Below are 18678 nucleotides of genomic sequence, written 5' to 3' on the forward strand. Positions count from 1 at the left end.
GCATATGTCTGCTGTCATCCTTAATCTCACATTCTCGTCAAACGGTGTAGGTCTTTGGTGAAGAAATGTAATTTCCCTTCAGCAGCCAGAGGGGTGAATGATAAGCAAAGGTTCTATACTAAAGAATCTCTGTTGCCACTTTTATATTTAACGCGGACTTTCTGAAGGTGTAAGGGACCAGCACTTAGGCTGATTTTGCTATGAATATATCACCAGTGCGTCCATTTAGCGAGTGAGACAGAAGGCCAAGTCAAGTCTTTGAAAGACGTCGCTCAATGTGCGGTCAATCTCGTTTCCTTATTGAGTGGCCTTGCGGCTTTGGAGTGAGGGGACTCTGCAGAGGTGGAACCAAAACATAAATTGAGTTCTACACTTTTGGTTTTCTAAAGAAAGTTTCAAACTGGATGGTTCTTTGACGACCAGTGTCATTTGTCTATAACTAGACGAGAACCTTTTAGCAACGTATGTTTTGAAAGCAAGGGTAGGTTTCTGCCTTTCTGGTACCTTTTATTCCTCTTTCTACCCCATGTTTAAAATCTTAAGCACCCTTCCTTGTGCCGGACAGCCGGTTTCTCAATGGATGCCCAGTGCTATGCCTTGCCCCTGCTGAAATATTTGCGGGTGACCGGCATATGCGCCAACTGGCCAGTGTGTCTTCAACCTGACCGCACTGTGAGCTGGGACAGGAGGGGGATGGGGGTGGTCAGCACTGCACAAACGCATCTAAAAAAACCCTAGAGGCTAGTCCACCCACACTGAGGCCTGTCCACCCACACAGAGCAGTACACCCACGTTGCAGATGGAAGTCAAAAAAACAGACAGCATTATGATGACAGGAAAAAAAATCTTGCAATTACATATGAAAGAAAAGTTATACATTCACATAAGTTCCAACACCCCATGAGACAAAGTTTAGCATGCTGAAAGGCAGAAATATATTTTGTAGGCGGGGTGTACTTATTTGTTAGAGGTTTATTGTAATTATCATTGTCAAATTTCGTACTAGATGTGTGGCAGTCAAATGGTGGCAAATATAATATGCTCTACATTTTAAAGGTCAATGCCAGTCGTACTGATGCGCAAAAATAATCAGGATTGATTATGTCAAGACCCTTTTTAAACCTTCTAAAACTCCATATGTAAATGACCTTTGTTCTAACTGGCTGCTTTGCATTATGACTCAGTAAAAAAAAAAAAAGCATTAAAAGATTTGTTCCTGTAAGGTAAGGACACGGACTCCTTTGCAGTGGTTAAGGTGAAGTAAAAGTCCACCACTTACCCACCCCCCAAACCAAAAACCACACTGTAAAATATGTCTTGTAAATATTACAGTAAAACACTAGCAGCAGAGTTCCCAGGCATTTACCATATTTTTACAGGAACACTACTGTATTTCAAATTTACAGCATATTACTGTAATTGAGTAATACAATAATTTACTGTAAATACTGTGATTTGCAGTAAAATACTGGCAGCAGAGTTCCCAGTCATTTACCGTATTTTTACAGGAACACTACTGTATTTCAAATTTACAGCATAATACTGTAATTGAGTAATACAATAATTTACTGTAAATACTGTGATTTACAGTAAAATACTAGCAGCAGAGTTCCCAGTCATTTACCGTATTTTTACAGGAACACTACTGTATTTCAAATTTACAGCATATTACTGTAATTGAGTAATACAATAATTTACTGTAAATACTGTGATTTACAATAAAATACTGTAGCAGACTTGCTGTAAATTTACAGCAGTTTTTTACAGTGCAGGAATATATAAACAGGTCCAACTCACGGGCCGCTCTAATGATGTCCTGATCCTCTTGTTTTGTAAGGTGATTCTCTGTCTTGAGTAATTCATTCCACTGCTTAACATCTAGCAGCCTGACAACCTTTAATTACATCTGGCTATTCTGACTACATTTCAACATGTAATTAGACTCTGCTTGGCTCACCACTCCCTCATACGGAGCAGACGGAGAAGGAGGAGAAGGAGAAAATAAGGAAAGGAGGAATAGGGCACACAGGGACAACAGACAGACAGAGGGAGAGGGAGAGGACAGAGCTGCATTAGCTCTGATTTCAGTGTCCATCACTGCTGATAACTCCATTGATCTGTGATTGATTGAGTGACTAAAGACCTTCCTGCTTTGGGACACATTCCTAAAAAATAAAGGCTTCTGTGGAGCAATGCCAGGAGAGACTTTCAATGGATGCTGTTTACACAGAGGTTCTACAACCTTTTAAAAGTAGTGGTTTCAGTGTGGAATTATTTGTGAGAATTTCTGTTTACATTTAAAAGTAACTCAGCAAAAGCTGATTTTGATATGACCATTTTTCACCCAGTAATCATCTCCATTCACTAATTTCTCCTTCAGATTTAACCTGCAAATGTGAAATATGATACATTCTCAGTATTTATTTACTTTCCCATCCATTTCAGAATCTCCTTAAATGTCCATCTATAGTATCACACTATAATCATGCCACTCTTGAACTCCTGCTCACAAGGCGAATGTTACCTTGTGCCACAAAGCCCGCAAGAACAGAACGGAATTCTCAGGAGTAATGGAGCAATACCATACCTCTGGGAGGAGCTGGAGAGGTGGTTGTGCTCCAGAACTAATCATCCTGAATGCCACCCAGTCCTTAGAGAAAGGTATCAAAACCTAGTCTAAAGCCTTCCCAGGAACTTAGAAGCTGTAACTGCACCGAAGAGGGACAAGCGCTCTACGTACACTCTTCATTTCAGAAGAATTATGAATGTGGCCACAGTGCAATGTAAACATATATATAAGAGTGATCACAAGTGATCAGGCATTACCTCCTGAGTTTGACAGACTGTTTTCCACATCAGGGATGCCCCACAATCATAATTGAATTCATTACCCATATTTCCGACAACTGGGAGTACTCATTCATCGCCTCTATAAAGGCCGCTGTCACTTGGGCATGTCAACCGTGCATATCTGTGTAATCTTCATAGAAAAGCATTGTCTATGGATGGAGCACTCTGGAGCAGCTGCACATGAGGCTACAGGGAGATGGGCTGTGGTTAAATCCCATCAAATCCTTACGGCAAAGGTCCGACATCTTGAGAGCAGAGTTTAATCAATCGCTGCACCAAAAGGAGACCAACTTCCAATTAATTCCCTTGATTTTTTTCAAGAAGAAACTTCCTGTGTGCAGGTTTTTGAATGGAGTGCTACTGATCAAGGGCATCGGTGGCCAGTTTGTTTCACTACAAGGTAAAACGTCCACAAAGGCTTGTGCAGGTTGTGTTGGAGCAATAGCACGGAGAGGGATTGCGGGTATTAATACCTGTAACAGTGCAGGTCACATACCAGATTGGCTGCAGCTCGTGTATAATGGAAATCAATAGTAGCTCATTCGTTCTATGCTGGAGACCAGCTATGGGGGCTTCAGATTATGTGCATTTGTATGAACCAATGTGCACTTCACCACAGTTTTTTTGACCGAAGGTACATTTTGCTTGCATTTATGCTCCCTGTAAAGTTGTTAAACAGCTTTTATCATGAGTCACGTTGCCTACGTAATGAGTCAAATAGCCTACGTAATGAATCCTTTGTGCTGACCAGTTAGTCATAAGGAATACAGGCCTTTAATTACGGTTGTGATGGAGGAGGAGTAACCTGACCTCTATGACCTCATGGATTTTAATGGTTGTGACAAACAAGAAAAAAAAAAGACTTTCTGCTTATACATATTTAAGTGATTGCAAGCTACAGCTGCTACTAGGTGCAGTCTTTAAAAATGCATGTCAGACCTCTAAGAATAAGGAAGGGGCATACAGTTCATCTGCATTTTTCTGCCATGTGAAAACCATAATGCTCCATAATTAAATGTTCCTACATGGTTCCTGGCTGCGGTGTATGAATAAAACTAATGTAATGGGTCTATTAACATTTCTGAGACTCTATAAACTCAGGAAAGATTCGTTCTGCTTTTATTAGGTGTATATTGGCCTAATGGATAGAGGACCAGGCTTGGTACCGGAATGTGGCTGCTTCGATCCCCAGGACTGGCGAGAACATCCATGTCTGAAGTGCCCTTTTACAAGGTGCTAAACACCCAAACACACATTTTGGATACAGTATTATCCATGCTTTAAAACATATAATTTTAATTACAAAACAGTCTTTTAAGAACCGTACGTTGTAACATTCTTTATCCAACTGTGTGGGTCCCCTGTTGCTTTCTGAACTTTTTCTAGTGTTTTACGTTTACATTTCAGTGGCCAGAACCACCGAGAGAAGCTTTTCACATTGGATACTATAGCTATTATAGCCTCCCCATTCATGTTAGATGTGAGAAAAGATCTGACATGGTATCCATTTCAAAAGGCGACAAGAACATGAAAGAGTAGGTCCCTGTAGATGTTGTAAATATCACACTGCTCCTCTGATGTAAGAGGGACGAGGTGACACATGCAGCATGGAGAATCACAGCAGAGGGGTATTACAATAAAAGAGCATTTCACAAAACAACTGTAAGACGTCTAACATCCTACATTCTTACAAAGCACCTACGGTTCTTAGTTTGGTTTCAGGTCAAAGCTGTAACTTCAGAACCTTAACATTATATAGAGGTTCTTCAGAGTTTAAAAATAATCTCATTTACAAAGCGGTTCTTAAAAGAAACATCTGCTGAAATGGTCTTTGGGGAACCCTGAGTGGTAATGAACCAAAGAACCATTTCTGGTTCCATTTGGCACTCAATGGCACCCGATAAGTTATTAGTTTTTCAGCAAAGTTTTTTGGTTTTTTGCATGTGGTGCTGTTCAGGTGTGAGCTCAGGGGCAGACAGTCCAATGTTCTGAGAATATTGGTGGAATAACTTGTAAATAAAGTCCATTTTGATCAAGTCAAATGAATGAAAAATGGTTTCGACACTTCCACTCTTTCCTAAAAGTTTTTGGAATGATTTTGGCTTCCTTGAATGGCTTTAGGAAAATCCTTTTAAATCATGTAGAAGTTCTTTTACACTTTCAAAAGGTCCTTTGCCCTCCGTCATCTCATTTACGAAATGTCCGCCGAAACATTATTCACGAAACCAAAAGCGGATTCTTTTGTGGCAGCACTCCAGAAAACCCATTTTGGCAGCTTTATTTTTAGAAGTGTATGTTAAGTACTCTGGTGTTTAAGTACATTTTTACTTGAAGTGTTTATAAGTGATAAGGCTTCACATTTGCTTGGTTTCTGAAGAATTAAGAAGCGTTTAAATGCTTTCAGACACAGCATGTATGGCGTGTTGTTGTTGTTGTATAGTGCATGTAATGAGGATTTAGCCTAAACTTGTTTTTTTCTTGCTTTATGATGCTGGTTCTGTAATTAGGTTATATCTTCCTGTAGTTTCTGAAGTATTAAGGGGTCTTTATTCATTCATTCATTGTCTGTAAGCGCTTATCCAGTTCAGGGTCGCGGTGGGTCCAGAGCCTACCTGGAATCATTGGGCGCAAGGCAGGAATACAACCTGGAGGGGGCGCCAGTCCTTCACAGGGCAACACACACACACACATTCACTCACAGCTACAGACACTTTTAAGTCGCCAATCCACCGACCAACGTGTGTTTTTGGACTGTGGGAGGAAACCAGAGCACCCGGAGGAAACCCACGCAGACACAGGGAGATCACACCAACTCCTCACAGACAGTCACCCGGAGGAAACCCACGCAGACACAGGGAGAACACACCAACTCCTCACAGACAGTCACCCGGAGGAAACCCACACAGACACAGGGAGAACACACCACACTCCTCACAGACAGTCACCCGTAGGAAACCCACGCAGACACAGGGAGAACACACCACACTCCTCACAGACAGTCACCCAGAGGAAACCCACACAGACACAGGGAGAACACACCACACTCCTCACAGTCAGTCACCCAGAGGAAACCCACACAGACACAGGGAGAACACACCACACTCCTCACAGTCAGTCACCCAGAGGAAACCCACACAGACACAGGGAGAACACACCACACTCCTCACAGACAGTCACCCAGAGGAAACCCACGCAGACACAGGGAGAACACACCACACTCCTCACAGTCAGTCACCCAGAGGAAACCCACACAGACACAGGGAGAACACACCACACTCCTCACAGTCAGTCACCCAGAGGAAACCCACACAGACACAGGGAGAACACACCAAACTCCTCACAGACAGTCACCCGGAGCGGGAATCGAACCCACAACCTCTAGGCCCCTGGAGCTGTGTGACTGCGACACTAACCTGCTGCACCACCGTGCCGCAACTAAGGGGTCTTTAGTGATTTATTTTTTTATTTTTTTGGTAGAATTTGGAAGAGATTGGAGCAGCCGTGGACCTTTCTGTAAGAGACGGAGTGAAGGAGGCTCACAGCACGATGCTCTCCGATTATCAAAAATGATCACATCACATTACTCACATTTAGATTATTGCATTAAATATGGCCTTGTAGCTTTTATTCCAGCCACGCTCAAATCGAGATGAGGAATTCTTGGTACACGAGCCCAGATTAGCGTCCTGATTCGACCTTGGAAATCAAAGATTTGTCGCTTTACATTTTTATAATGCCGAAACCTGTTTTTTCTCATACCTTTCGAGGATACGTGAATTAATAATATTACCTTTTTAAAAAAAAACTTTTGATCCAGAGTACACGAACTGTCAATCATCACACTTTCACGTACGGTAAAAATAGCCAAAACAGATGGTTTCAGTAGGCAGTAATGGGTGAATGTGGCAGCTCGGCCATTCCTGGTATAACGTCTTGAATTTTTCAGAGTGGGTCCATTACCATAACTGTTTTTGAAGGTGGTGTCATGCTGTGCTTCTCACAAATGAACAAACTTCACCATGTCATATGCAGCAAGGGAGGTGCTAACAGCTTGCAGCACTGAGGCTCTTCACATACTAGAGCGTCCACACGAGGGGTAATGGGTTCAGAAGGAGGTTAACAGCTCTTCCCAGAAGAGGAGAGGGGGTATCCATGTGAAGAGAGTAAGACCGAGAGCAATGCTCTATGTTCCTTTATAGTAATCCCTCTACTCAGACCTAAATTATACAGTTTCAGACATTGCCCTCCATCCCAGTCACACTTGAGATTGTGCATAACTTAAAGGTAGAAGTTAATGGCTTTTTAACCTAATCTCTGTCAGAATCATGTGTAGGGTAAGTCTGATTATCATGAACTATCTTTCTAATGGCTTTTCTTATGGTTAATGCTAACCACCCTCTACTGTGACCAATTTATAGCAAACATTCAAATTCATTTGTTTGTTTATTTGTTCATTCATTCGAGCATTCATTATATTCTGCAACCACTTTTTATTAAACATGGTTCTGGGTGTTTGAAGCCTGCACTGTAAAAATTTTCCTGTAAATTTACAGTAATTAACTGGCAGTAAACTGGTAATCCAAAAATACGAGTTATTACTGTAATAAAAATAAATGTACAGCAATTAACTGTAGATTGAATCCACCCATATTCAGGATCTCCAGAACTAAAGCTGGCACAGCTCTCAGCTCTTCTCCTTGAACCCCACTCACCCATATTCAGGCTTGTCACTATAAAAGTCCTTGTACTGTTAAGGCCACGCTGTTAAAACTGCTACAAATATCAATGCAAATGGAAAACATATGAAACGAACTTCAGACCCTCTACCAATACACTCTTATAAACAAACTACCTCTTTGTAAACAAGGGATTAACACTTTTTAGCAACTTTTTTTTAGCAAGAATAGTTAAATTCCTCATGCTACGAGCATTTCCTGTTGAACAGGATGTTTATTGTCTCCCATCATTCTGTGCTATTAGCAAAGAGTAAACAAAGGAAACAACACTTTACTGTAAGAGTGTTTTCTTTTACAGTGTGTCCGGAATCTCTGGGCAAAAATTAGGAACACACCATGGACAGGGCCCCGGTCCATCACACATTCACCCATACACTCACTTGCCACCACACTTCCCTAGTCATTGATTTCTTTGATTATATATATTTTTTAATTTTAGCAAAAATAAGAAGTTTTGAAAAACAAATTGAAAGATATAAAGATGAATGTGTGTAAGACAAGGAATGAATGCATTTTCAAGTGGAGCTTTGTTTAAAAAAGAAAAGGAAAATGTACTCTAACCAGAGGTTGAACAGAGGCTTAAGACACACATGGGACTTAAATAAAAAGGGGATTAACTTGATGCAGGTTTGGGATACATTAGGACACCATGGAGACAGACTAGGGAGGGAATGGAGAGCAAAGACATGGCATTAGGGACGGTGGAGACAAGGACCGGGACAAACCAGAACACATGGACTAATATGATTTCTGCTTTTTTTTCTAACATTGACAGAGGTATAACTTGTATTCACTGGCTACCTGGCTATCAATCACATTATTAAAGGGTGGTCTCTGCACACTACAGTATAATAGAAGCCAAGGCAGTTGCTTTGTACCTTGACGCTAATGATTTTTTTTACTTCAAGGCATACTCCACGAGCACATGTGCACTGGCGGCCATTATAAGGTTTTCCATTCTTTGAATAGATATATAGAAAATCACTTTCAACAAGGAATCATGCTGAGACGTCTGCCTACTGGATTCTATTATACGCCTACTTTGTGTCAACAGGTTTTCTATTCTTGAGAAAGTCACAGATTTCCCTGTCCTGGGTAAAGGACCATACTGTAAAGTTGAGGTAGACGGAGTGAAGGATGGAGAACGCTGAGGTATTTCTTTCTTCTGTATAGTCGCACTCAAATTCAACAAGTGACTGCACCAAGTAGTGCACCAAACTTCATTCTGCTGTACTCTACACCCAGGGGCCCAGCTACAATACCCAGTCATTTATTAATCCTTGAGAAAATCGCTCACTAGTGCTCTCTGTCCTATCTGTGTGCTTTTGAATAATTCACTTGCCTGAGCCAGAACTGATGACAGGACAGAATAGTAACAGCCGATCAATGTCTCAATGCCACAGCAATCATCCATCAGATCTCCATGGAAACAAACAGCCTCCAATGAGGTGATTTTATCTATTCACACTGCATTTGTTCTATAGGGTGCTACAGGTGTCCCAGCCGCCTACACAGTGAGTGAGTGCAGTTTAAAGTTAGTAGCAGATAGAATTCCATTTCCTATAACCTGAGATGGCGAATAGAGTATTGATAACTAAAGGGACTGTTGTGGTAAGCCTTGCACTAGATATGTTCTCCCCGTGTGTTGGGCAAAGTAAGTAAAAAAAAACTACTTGAGAAGTACGTGTATCAGATCAGCCTCAGGAAGTGTCAAAGTATCAGATAACATTTTCTAAGCAGTGGGGAACTGTGGGGGCACTGCAGTAAAACCTCTTAATACATCAGCACCTATCAGCACGAGAACTCATTCTTGTAAATCACAAAATGCGTTCTTTTCTCTTTTTTACAAATGCTGCTTGCGCCACAGTATGATAAAATTCAAAAGACAACGTAAGACAAAGCTGTACACACACAGTTGTCAGTGTAATATCATGACGGTATTAACTGCAGGTAAATGCCTCAAATATAATGATAATTTTCGAAAATACACATTTTATAGTTGCTACCCATCTGTGTGTGTCATGTACAAAGGAAAAAAGGTGTCTGTTGCTTGATTCACTAAAGATTTAGCAGTTAGCAGGTCTCCGTTTCATGTTTCTGTCGACATTTAATATAAAAGTGACCAGTGGACACTATCGAGTAAATGTATGTAATCACAAGCGATAAAAAACTCCGAAACCAGGCCTCAAACTATCATTTGGACCAAAATGGTCTCTCTTCACAATGCTGTAGGTTGAATGGGGCCTTATTAGAGAGTCAGAGAGAGAGATTTCAATAGGAAACACATAGGCAAAGAGTGTATTTATAGAATTGAAATAAGTTAAATTAAATTTAACACATGCAAAAAATCACGAAAATGCACATAACATTCACATAAACCATGTGCCACTGAGCTTTTCTCTTTTGTCTTGATTTTGCAGATGACTCTATTTTCTATAGGTTTTTTTTTTATTATTTTAATCCCATTTCTAAGAAATTCATAGTCAATTTATGGTCCTATGCATTCTACAATTTCCCTTCTGTTAGAACCTCACCCTGCACAGGGTCATGAGTCAAATCAAGTCTAGAGAGTTTTATTGTCAATTCTGCATATGTACAGGACGTACAAAGGATTGAAATTACGTTACTCTCCTCTCCAAGATGCAGTAACATTTAACAAAAAATAGACTAAATTCAACTAAAGTTAAGTATATAAATATATGAAAGTGTACAAACAGAAGACATACGATACCAGCAGCTCACTGATTGACATACATGAGACAATGGGACACTGACTGAAGACAGTAACCTGATTTGGAGGTAGGATACTGGATGTACAGGGCAGTGTAAACAATAGTGCAATATAATCGTAATAGAAATAGGTAGGATACTGGATGTACAGGGCAGTGTAAACAGTAGTGCAAGATAATTGTAATAGAAAGAGGTAGGATACTGGATGTACAGGGCAGTGTAAACAGTAGTGCAAAATAATCGTAATAGAAAGAGGTAGGATACTGGATGTACAGGGCAGTGTAAATAATAGTGCAAGATAATCGTAATAGAAGGAGCTAGGATACTGGATGTACAGGGCAGTGTAAACACTAGTGCAAGATAATCGTAATAGGAGGAGGTAGGATACTGGATGTACAGGGCAGTGTAAACACTAGTGCAAGATAATCGTAATAGAAGGAGCTAGGATACTGGATGTACAGGGCAGTGTAAACAATAGTGCGAGATAATCGTAATAGGAGGAGGTAGGATACTGGATGTACAGGGCAGTGTAAACACTAGTGCAAGATAATCGTAATAGGAGGAGGTAGGATACTGGATGTACAGGGCAGTGTAAACAGTAGTGCAAGATAATGGTAATAGAAGGAGCTAGGATACTGGATGTACAGGGCAGTGTAAACAATAGTGCAAGATAATCGTATAACAACTAACTAAATAAAGTGAATGATCATGAAGCAAACCCGAAAACACTGTGCAATCTGGACGGGGTACCTGTGCATGCTTTTCATAAATCAGTTATCAACTCTGTGTACATATTAGATTCATGTCAAGGGCATGTTCTACCTGTAGTGGCACCTGTCTATAGTGGTATCCACTTGGTGGTTTCATGGTATTTTTATGTAAAAAAATAAAAAGTCACATCTATATTTAAGAGCAAAACTGCTTGAGTGGCTCTTTGGGGGAATGGCTCTAGGAAACGCTTACAGAACTTTTATACAGACTCCCTTTGGTCGTAAACATATTCATTTACAAAAATTGTTCCCAAACAAACAATTTTCTGAAAGATTCACTGGGGAACCAAACATCCCCTAAGGTCCTTTTCTGGCCCCTGTACAGCGGTCTACTCTGTTCATACTTCCTAATGAGAATCTCTCAGTGTCAGCTGCTAGCCTGTCTGCTGGAGGAACTCAGGTAGGTTTAACTGAGAGAACTTTTCATAACATGCACATGCACGACAGATGCAGCAGAACGGAAAGAAACGGGTCGTGCCGTCATGTTTTGCGACTGTTTGCATGCCCGGACCAATTTTGCTTTTCGTGCTCTGAGTAAATATGTTAGGGGACAAATTAATTACTGAACATGTGTACACATAAATAATGAAGCAAGCAGATTAGGGAACTAAACAGCAAACAGAAGATCATGAATACACATGAAATCCGCTGTATTTGGAGTCGCTGACGGCTGCAGAGTCCTGCTTTCTTCTCGGATGACAAATACGGACTCTGTTAATATGGTCAGGTCTCTTTGTGTAGTCTCTCTCTCACTCTCTCTGTCCATGTCCCTCTCTAAGCCAGCTTTAATAATACAGCTGGGCTCAAATCCATTCCAGTAGTTGAAATTCGACTCATGTGGCCCTGATTCAATGAAAATTGAATTTGGTAAATGTGCTTTCTCTATTTTCTTATCTACTGGAGTGCTGAGAGAGCCCGGGCTCTTGCTTTGCTTGTACCACCACAGAAGCACAGTGCAATTTTCATATTTGGAAGTTATTAAGATTAAATAGAAGCCATATTCAATTTCTAAAGTGGGGCAGAGGAGGGGGAAATTTATAGAGAAAGTGCAAGCGGCAGCAGTGTAGCAGATATTGATACTGAAACCCACCCTCTAATCTACCTCTGTGTTCATGACAAGGAGGAATAAACAGAAATACTGTCATGTTAATACAGAAGTGACAAACAGAGCGGACCTGTAGCATCCAGTACTTCACCCAATTGTTGATAGAAGATGCTACAGGGAGGCTACTTCACTCATTGGTCAGGACATACTGGACTGGACTATAGACCTCGTGTTGCATTAACTAACAACCTAATCAGACACTGACTTTCAATGGGATGGACCTGTACTGTGAGCAAAATAAAAACAACTCCCTAGGCCTTCTAAGGGTTAAAAAGAAATCTCCCACCGTGTCCCAACATCTCCCTTCACAGCAGTACACAGAGCTGCAAATATTTCTGTCATCACAGGTGGCTCGCCTCCAGAGCTTCAGTCCTGCCTGGTATCTCCAGAGAACATGTCTACCACAGAGCCTGTCGATGCCGGATCATGCCTCTAGACCACGTTGCTCCATTAATTGCAGATTGGGGAACAATGGGCAAGTTACAGCCAAGCCCCGAATGAAGTAGGGAATAAAAGAGTCCTCGGAGAGGACCACCGACTATCTGCGTCTGACACACAGTGACACCGCTGAGATTGGTTCCTGTTATCTCTCACGCCACATCTTTTGATGTTATGAAGGCGTTTATTATAAAACCTAACCAAGCTGGTGTCGCAGAGGAGAAAAAAAAAGCCTCAGTGTCTTATTAATGTGGAGGAATATGATTAGTGCCTTATATTAAATCTTATATTAATTTACTCTGCTAATAATTCACATTTAGAAGGAGAACACTGATTAGATAAAAAAGTAAATGTCACCACGAGTGTTAAATTATAGCAGAATGTCATTTATGTAATAATATAATATTAGATATAATGGAAAATACACCAAAAATTAATAAATATTTATGAAGGTGGTTATTTTTTATTTATTTATTTATTTCTAAACTAGTTTATACTGTCACACACATAGAGCGGCCATGTTTAAAATCTCTGACACATCCAGATCACCAGTATTAGGCTGCTATACCATGAAGAATACTATTTACCATAGTAGTTGTCTTTAAATGGCCATTAAAAGCCACCAAATATTAGTTTGTACTCCCCAAAAAATGTGAACTCTCGTTCCCCTCCGCTGCTTTTCAGAAGGAAATAATTCAGGCTTGGCGGGCTCTATTGCCTCTTGCTGTTCTGGGATTTGTCCCTTTCATCTGAATTTCACTCTTGTGGACTTTCTTCACTCCTCAGTGAGCTGCAGCAATTATCCTCAAGCCCCCGCACAGAGGGGAGGGTTAGAGGAAATTGCCCTTTTATGGAGATCTAGGACCAGTAGCTCTGCTTATAGTGGCTCAGTCTAAAACTTAAGACTTCAGACCAGAATTACAAGACGTCTGATCCTAGATCAGAGTAATACATTCTGTTCCAAGGGCCTTGAAATGAACCCTGTGTTCTTTTTGCAACAAATTAGCTGGAACCATTCATTCATTTCCTGTTAACTCTTTATCCTGTTGTGGGTCGCCATGTTGTGGGGAGTCCTAGCCACTAGACACATCAGGGCACCTGTCCATTTCATGGCATCACAGACTCAGCCAGTCACTCACAATCTCTCACAGCTAATTTTTGCTGGAGGAAATCAGAGTGCCTAGAGGAACCCCCTGCAGACACTAGGAGAACACACCAAACCCCTCCTACGCAGTCACCCAGGGAAAGAACACAAAACAACAAGGGGCTGAAGCTGTGTGGCAGGATCAATATTTGTTGTTTTTATACGTAATCTGTAGATCATTTTTAATTCCTCAAGATAACATCGTAGAAGTTGGTAAAAAAGTCACAAACAAATTCTTGAGTGGACACTGATTCTCAAAATATTTAGTTGAATTACATATATTTTGCAGCTTTATAAGATTAATATCAAAGTAATTTATATACACTGTGCACACTGTCTCTTCGTACTAGGGATATGCTGTAAAAGAAAATATAAGAACTTAAGGAAACGTGCTAATTTATAAAGTGTCAAGCTGAAGCACCTTTTGTTGCTGCATATTCCCTTAAAATAACACAGTCCCACCCACTGCTGGGGTTTTGCTTTGCCTCTCAGGTGGTGACTGCGAGTTACCATGGATACAATGTTTAAGATATACATATCATTTATATACTGTCAAAATAGCCACACATCACATGGGGCTAACAACCTCAAATCACCATGCTTTCATGTACAGTTCTAACTGCACTGTGCCAAAGCAGAGATCATAGTCTTTTCAAGCAATTTCCAGTTGAAAAGCCCAGAGGTATAGGTTTCCCATTTTCAGGAGATAAACAAAATTCATACAAGTGGAAAATAAAAATGAAATTGCCATGATACACTGGAGTTTAAAGAAAAAAATTAAAAGAATGAGGTGAAAAATGTGATGTCTAACAAGCACCTAAGGCCTGGTAGACCACCAAAACCGTCAGCGTAGAGGATAGACATAACTCAAGTGCCACTCTTCGTACAGATATGAAACAATCCAGGTGTCTGTTCACTTTTCCACTGTAAAAATACAGCTTTTCACTTAATGCAAGAGATTTGAACGCATGTGTAGCAGACAACAAGCTGTGACAGATAAAACATTCATTCATTCATTCATTCATTATCTATAACCCTTATCCAGTTCAGGGTTGCGGTGGGTCCAGAGCCTACCTGGAATCATTGGGCGCAAGGCGGGAATACACCCTGGAGGGGGCGCCAGTCCTTCACAGGGCAACACACACACACACATTCACTCACACACTCACACCTACGGACACTTTTGAGTCGCCAATCTACCTACCAAGTTTTTGGACTGTGGGAGGAAACCCACGCGGACACGGGGAGAACACACCAACTCCTACAGATAAAACAGGACTGGGCTAATAAAATAAAAAAAACAAAACCTGGTGGTACTTGGATCTTGGTGGTGTGGAAACAAACAAAAAAAAATCCATCGTAACCTCTCTCCTGACAGGAACCAAGGCAATTAAAACCAAAGGCTGTAAACACATTCTGAAAATGTGATATTAAAATGTGGTCTGTTAAATACATTTTTGTTAATCTGACAACTGAACAGTGCTGTACATCTGCAGAAAAGCTGAGAAATAACTCTGACTTACATGATGGAGCTGTCCCAGAGTACACAAAACGGGTTCATCGTACCCTGCAAGGCAAAACCAAAGCATTAGTGGTTTTTGTTGTTGTTCTTTTAAACATGGCCTTTAGTGGACTTTCATCATTATTTCATCATTAAGTTCCAGAGTCGTGTTCTTGTACTCTCAGAACGAGGCTTCAGTAGAGACAGCAACAGAGAGATTAAACGCCTACTAGGCAGTATTGTATGTTGAACAATGCTAATTTCGAATGGTTGGCATTTTGGCAGCTTGTATCTCGTCACACACGCTGCCCCCTTTATCTGGGAGATAAGGCGGAAAAGAGCGGGTTTGTAAAGAGGGCTGTCGGCATAATTGTTTGACCACCCCCCCCGCCCGACCCGCTCTCCTGACACTTTTATGGTGAGGAGCGACCACAGGCGGTGGCAAATTAATTATCGAACCAATTACTTCCTTTTGTTTGTTGATTAAGGCGCTTGAAACTTACGGCTCGGCCATTGTGGAGAGTCCTTCTTGTTGACCAAAGTGATTCCCCATGTCAAGGGGAGGGGGATAAATCCACACTAGGATCTCCTTTGAAATTCCCTTGAACTGTATCCTAATCCGCCCCTTTGTTGCTTACTGCTTAAAAGGCCAATTTGCTAAATGGCACTGCTTTCTAAACTATGAACGGTTGATTGAATTTTGTTTGTGTAATTTACAAGAAGAGCCATTGGACAATTTCGATTGGGGGGAGTAGATAATCTGGTTTATAAAGGAAAAGGGATAAATGCAACACGCGTGATCCATAAAAGGATTCCCTTTTGGGTTAATCACTGCGCATTTGCTTTCCCATTCTAACAGGCTCATAAAAAACAAGTACAAATGGATGGGTGTATTTTTAGGATTTGGCACCGCAAGCTACCATTTGTCATTCGGCTTGAGTCACTGTTCTTTCTCTTTTTAGACCTGCTTTACTGTCATGCGTGGCATCATAAAAATCCCATCGTCATGTGCCCAGCACATTTGCTCGTGTCGACGAAGCTATGCCCGCAGAATCAGTGCAGACGTTTGCTGCCAAGCAAAGACAAGGAAAAAAAAAAATAAGGTGACTGCTGCTTCCCATTATGGAGGATTATTTTTGGCTTTCGGGGGAAAGTGTGTTATGAGTTGAAGGTGTGGGTTACTGTGCTGATGAAGTTTATATATTACCACTGAGGTACTACTTACATTGGCAAGGTGAGCTAGCTCTATCTCCAGCTGAGCTTCGGTCACTCTGGGCTCCGGTCTCACAGTCACTGCAATCACTTTGGAGTTCACTGCTGTGTTGTTCCTGTGGAATGCAAAAGTGTGTGATTACATCAAGCAATGCAGCATTTGTCAAGTCGTCACGCTCTGAGGTTTTCCATCAATCCATTCCAACTTGTGATTACAGCTGGAGGATGAAGTTTAGACCACTCGAATGAAGCATATGAGAAAGTTACCCAAGATATGACCTTGTTTTTAAGTCTATTAAGCCACCTTAAGCCAATCAAGTTTGGGAGTCTATGTGTGTAGTCAAGTTCTGGACTTTGAGACTATTAAACTGTTCTGCGTAGGTTCTGGAATTTGATATTCCTAAACTATACTCAAGTCCTTGAGTTTGAAATGCTAATTTGTGCTAAGGTTCTAGAGTTTCAAATGACTTAACAATGCTGAAACTATGATCCCGGTGTTTGTGTAGCTAGTTCTGGAGTTCTAGGTGGTCAGTTGTGCTACGGTTCTAGAGTTTGGGATTGCTTAATTGTCCTGAAGCTCTAGGTTCTGTGATTGCTCAGCTGTGCAGGTTCTAGACATTGGGATTCCTCAATTGTTCTAATGTTATTCAGATTGTTCCACTGAGGCTGGTTTGTACCTACTGCGCATCGGGCACAATGTTCCCCAGAGCCCTGGACTTTCACAGAATTTCAACAACTCCAGGTGCTCTCTTCAAGTGAAACAAAACTCAAATATCAATGAGGCACCTACAATCTGGATAACGTTCTTAGTTTTCTGGTTGGAGAAAAGGTCTGAAGACAGGATATTAGATTTGCCCAGGGTTAATCATGGTAGACCTTTGAGAAAAGGCACTCGAGTGTGCAGACAGAAGAGCTGAAGAACCTTGAGCTTATGGTAGGCATCATGTTTCAGAATTAAGCTGGATGTTGAAACACTTCTCATTACTTCAAAATAAGACTTGTATAAAAGGTCACTTCAGCAGCCAGACTGTGACCATACACTCGAAGCCGAGTGAGACATTTCAGTGAAATGCAGATTCATAAGAAATGACCACCAGTTACTGATGGCAGCTTGGCTTACAGATGCGTGCCAGAGCTAATCACGCCAAACGCTACCAAGATATTAGAGTAATGTGGACCATCTCCTGTTCTGTTTTCTGTTCCCAATGTGATAATATGACTATGTATCTATGTCATTTTTTTAATGTAGTTCTAGTAGGAGTAGCTGTGTTTGCGCATGGCGTTTTTTAAAGCTAACGTATCGTAAAGGATCTAATAAGAATTCTCAAGGGAACCAAAAGTTGAAGCGGTTCTTCTATGACATTGTTTTGAAGCACCCTTTTTGGCACCTTTATTTTTAAGAGTGTACATTTACAGAGTGTACAACTGCTGTGACAATGAAATGTGTCCTGACACTATTTCACTTCAGTCAGTAATGATATATGGCCAGCCCCTCAGACTAAGTGCTGCCAAGTGTAGGAGAAGAGCATTTCTTTTTTTAAAAGGCAGAATACAATGACACATCTCTGCAGCACTGCAGCAGTTGGGTCAGATTCAGCACTGTAGCCCACACATACAGGTCCTGCTGTCCTTATTTTTCCCACCAAAAGAAATTCCATCTCATGCCTTGCATTAATCTGGCTTCAATTAATTTTGTGGGAACACAGTGATCTAGAGCAGGAGCGTATATATATATTTAACTGCACTGTGTACAGTTGATTAAAAGGAGTCTAATGCAGATTCTCATATGAACACACACCCCCACAAACAAAACCAAGTTCTCCCAAGTAACATTTGTCAATGAGGGCAACGTGGGGCATGATTTCATGGTCCATTTACAAGGAGACACCAAGATTGAAAATGGACGCATGATGTTGTTAAAAGGATTACTGGAGATAGTGCTGCCAAAGAGGCCGTATCTGCGAGAGATCTTTCACCACTGCACCTCTGCCTTCTGAATACTGCACAATCTGTCTGCCCACCAAGAGAAATCCCCCGGCTAACCTCCAGTGGCACCTCTTTCTTTGTCCTTTGTTATCTTATTCTGGGGGCACGTACGCTGTGCTGAAACAAATGCAGGGGTAATGCTTCAAAGTAGAAGGGATGTGCTTTTTGTGTCTGGGAATGGATTTGTCATTAGGGTTTAAAAGAAA

At 41.1% G+C, this 18678-nt stretch overlaps 1 protein-coding gene across 4 annotated transcripts in view; it reads right to left on the reverse strand.

Moving 5' to 3' along the window:
- adgrb3 (adhesion G protein-coupled receptor B3) overlaps positions 1-18678 on the reverse strand; it is a 224876-nt gene that overhangs the window by 49812 nt on the left and 156386 nt on the right. For all 4 annotated transcript variants that reach the window (XM_066662037.1, XM_066662039.1, XM_066662038.1 and 1 more), the window contains 2 exons: positions 16500-16602; positions 15297-15340 (listed from right to left, as the gene is read on the reverse strand). In XM_066662037.1, coding sequence (XP_066518134.1) covers positions 15297-15340; positions 16500-16602 — 147 coding nt within the window. The remainder of the gene's footprint in view (positions 1-15296; positions 15341-16499; positions 16603-18678) is intronic.

The sequence above is a fragment of the Hoplias malabaricus genome, chromosome 2, assembly GCF_029633855.1.
Source record: "Hoplias malabaricus isolate fHopMal1 chromosome 2, fHopMal1.hap1, whole genome shotgun sequence".
Classification (NCBI taxonomy): Eukaryota; Metazoa; Chordata; class Actinopteri; order Characiformes; family Erythrinidae; genus Hoplias; species Hoplias malabaricus.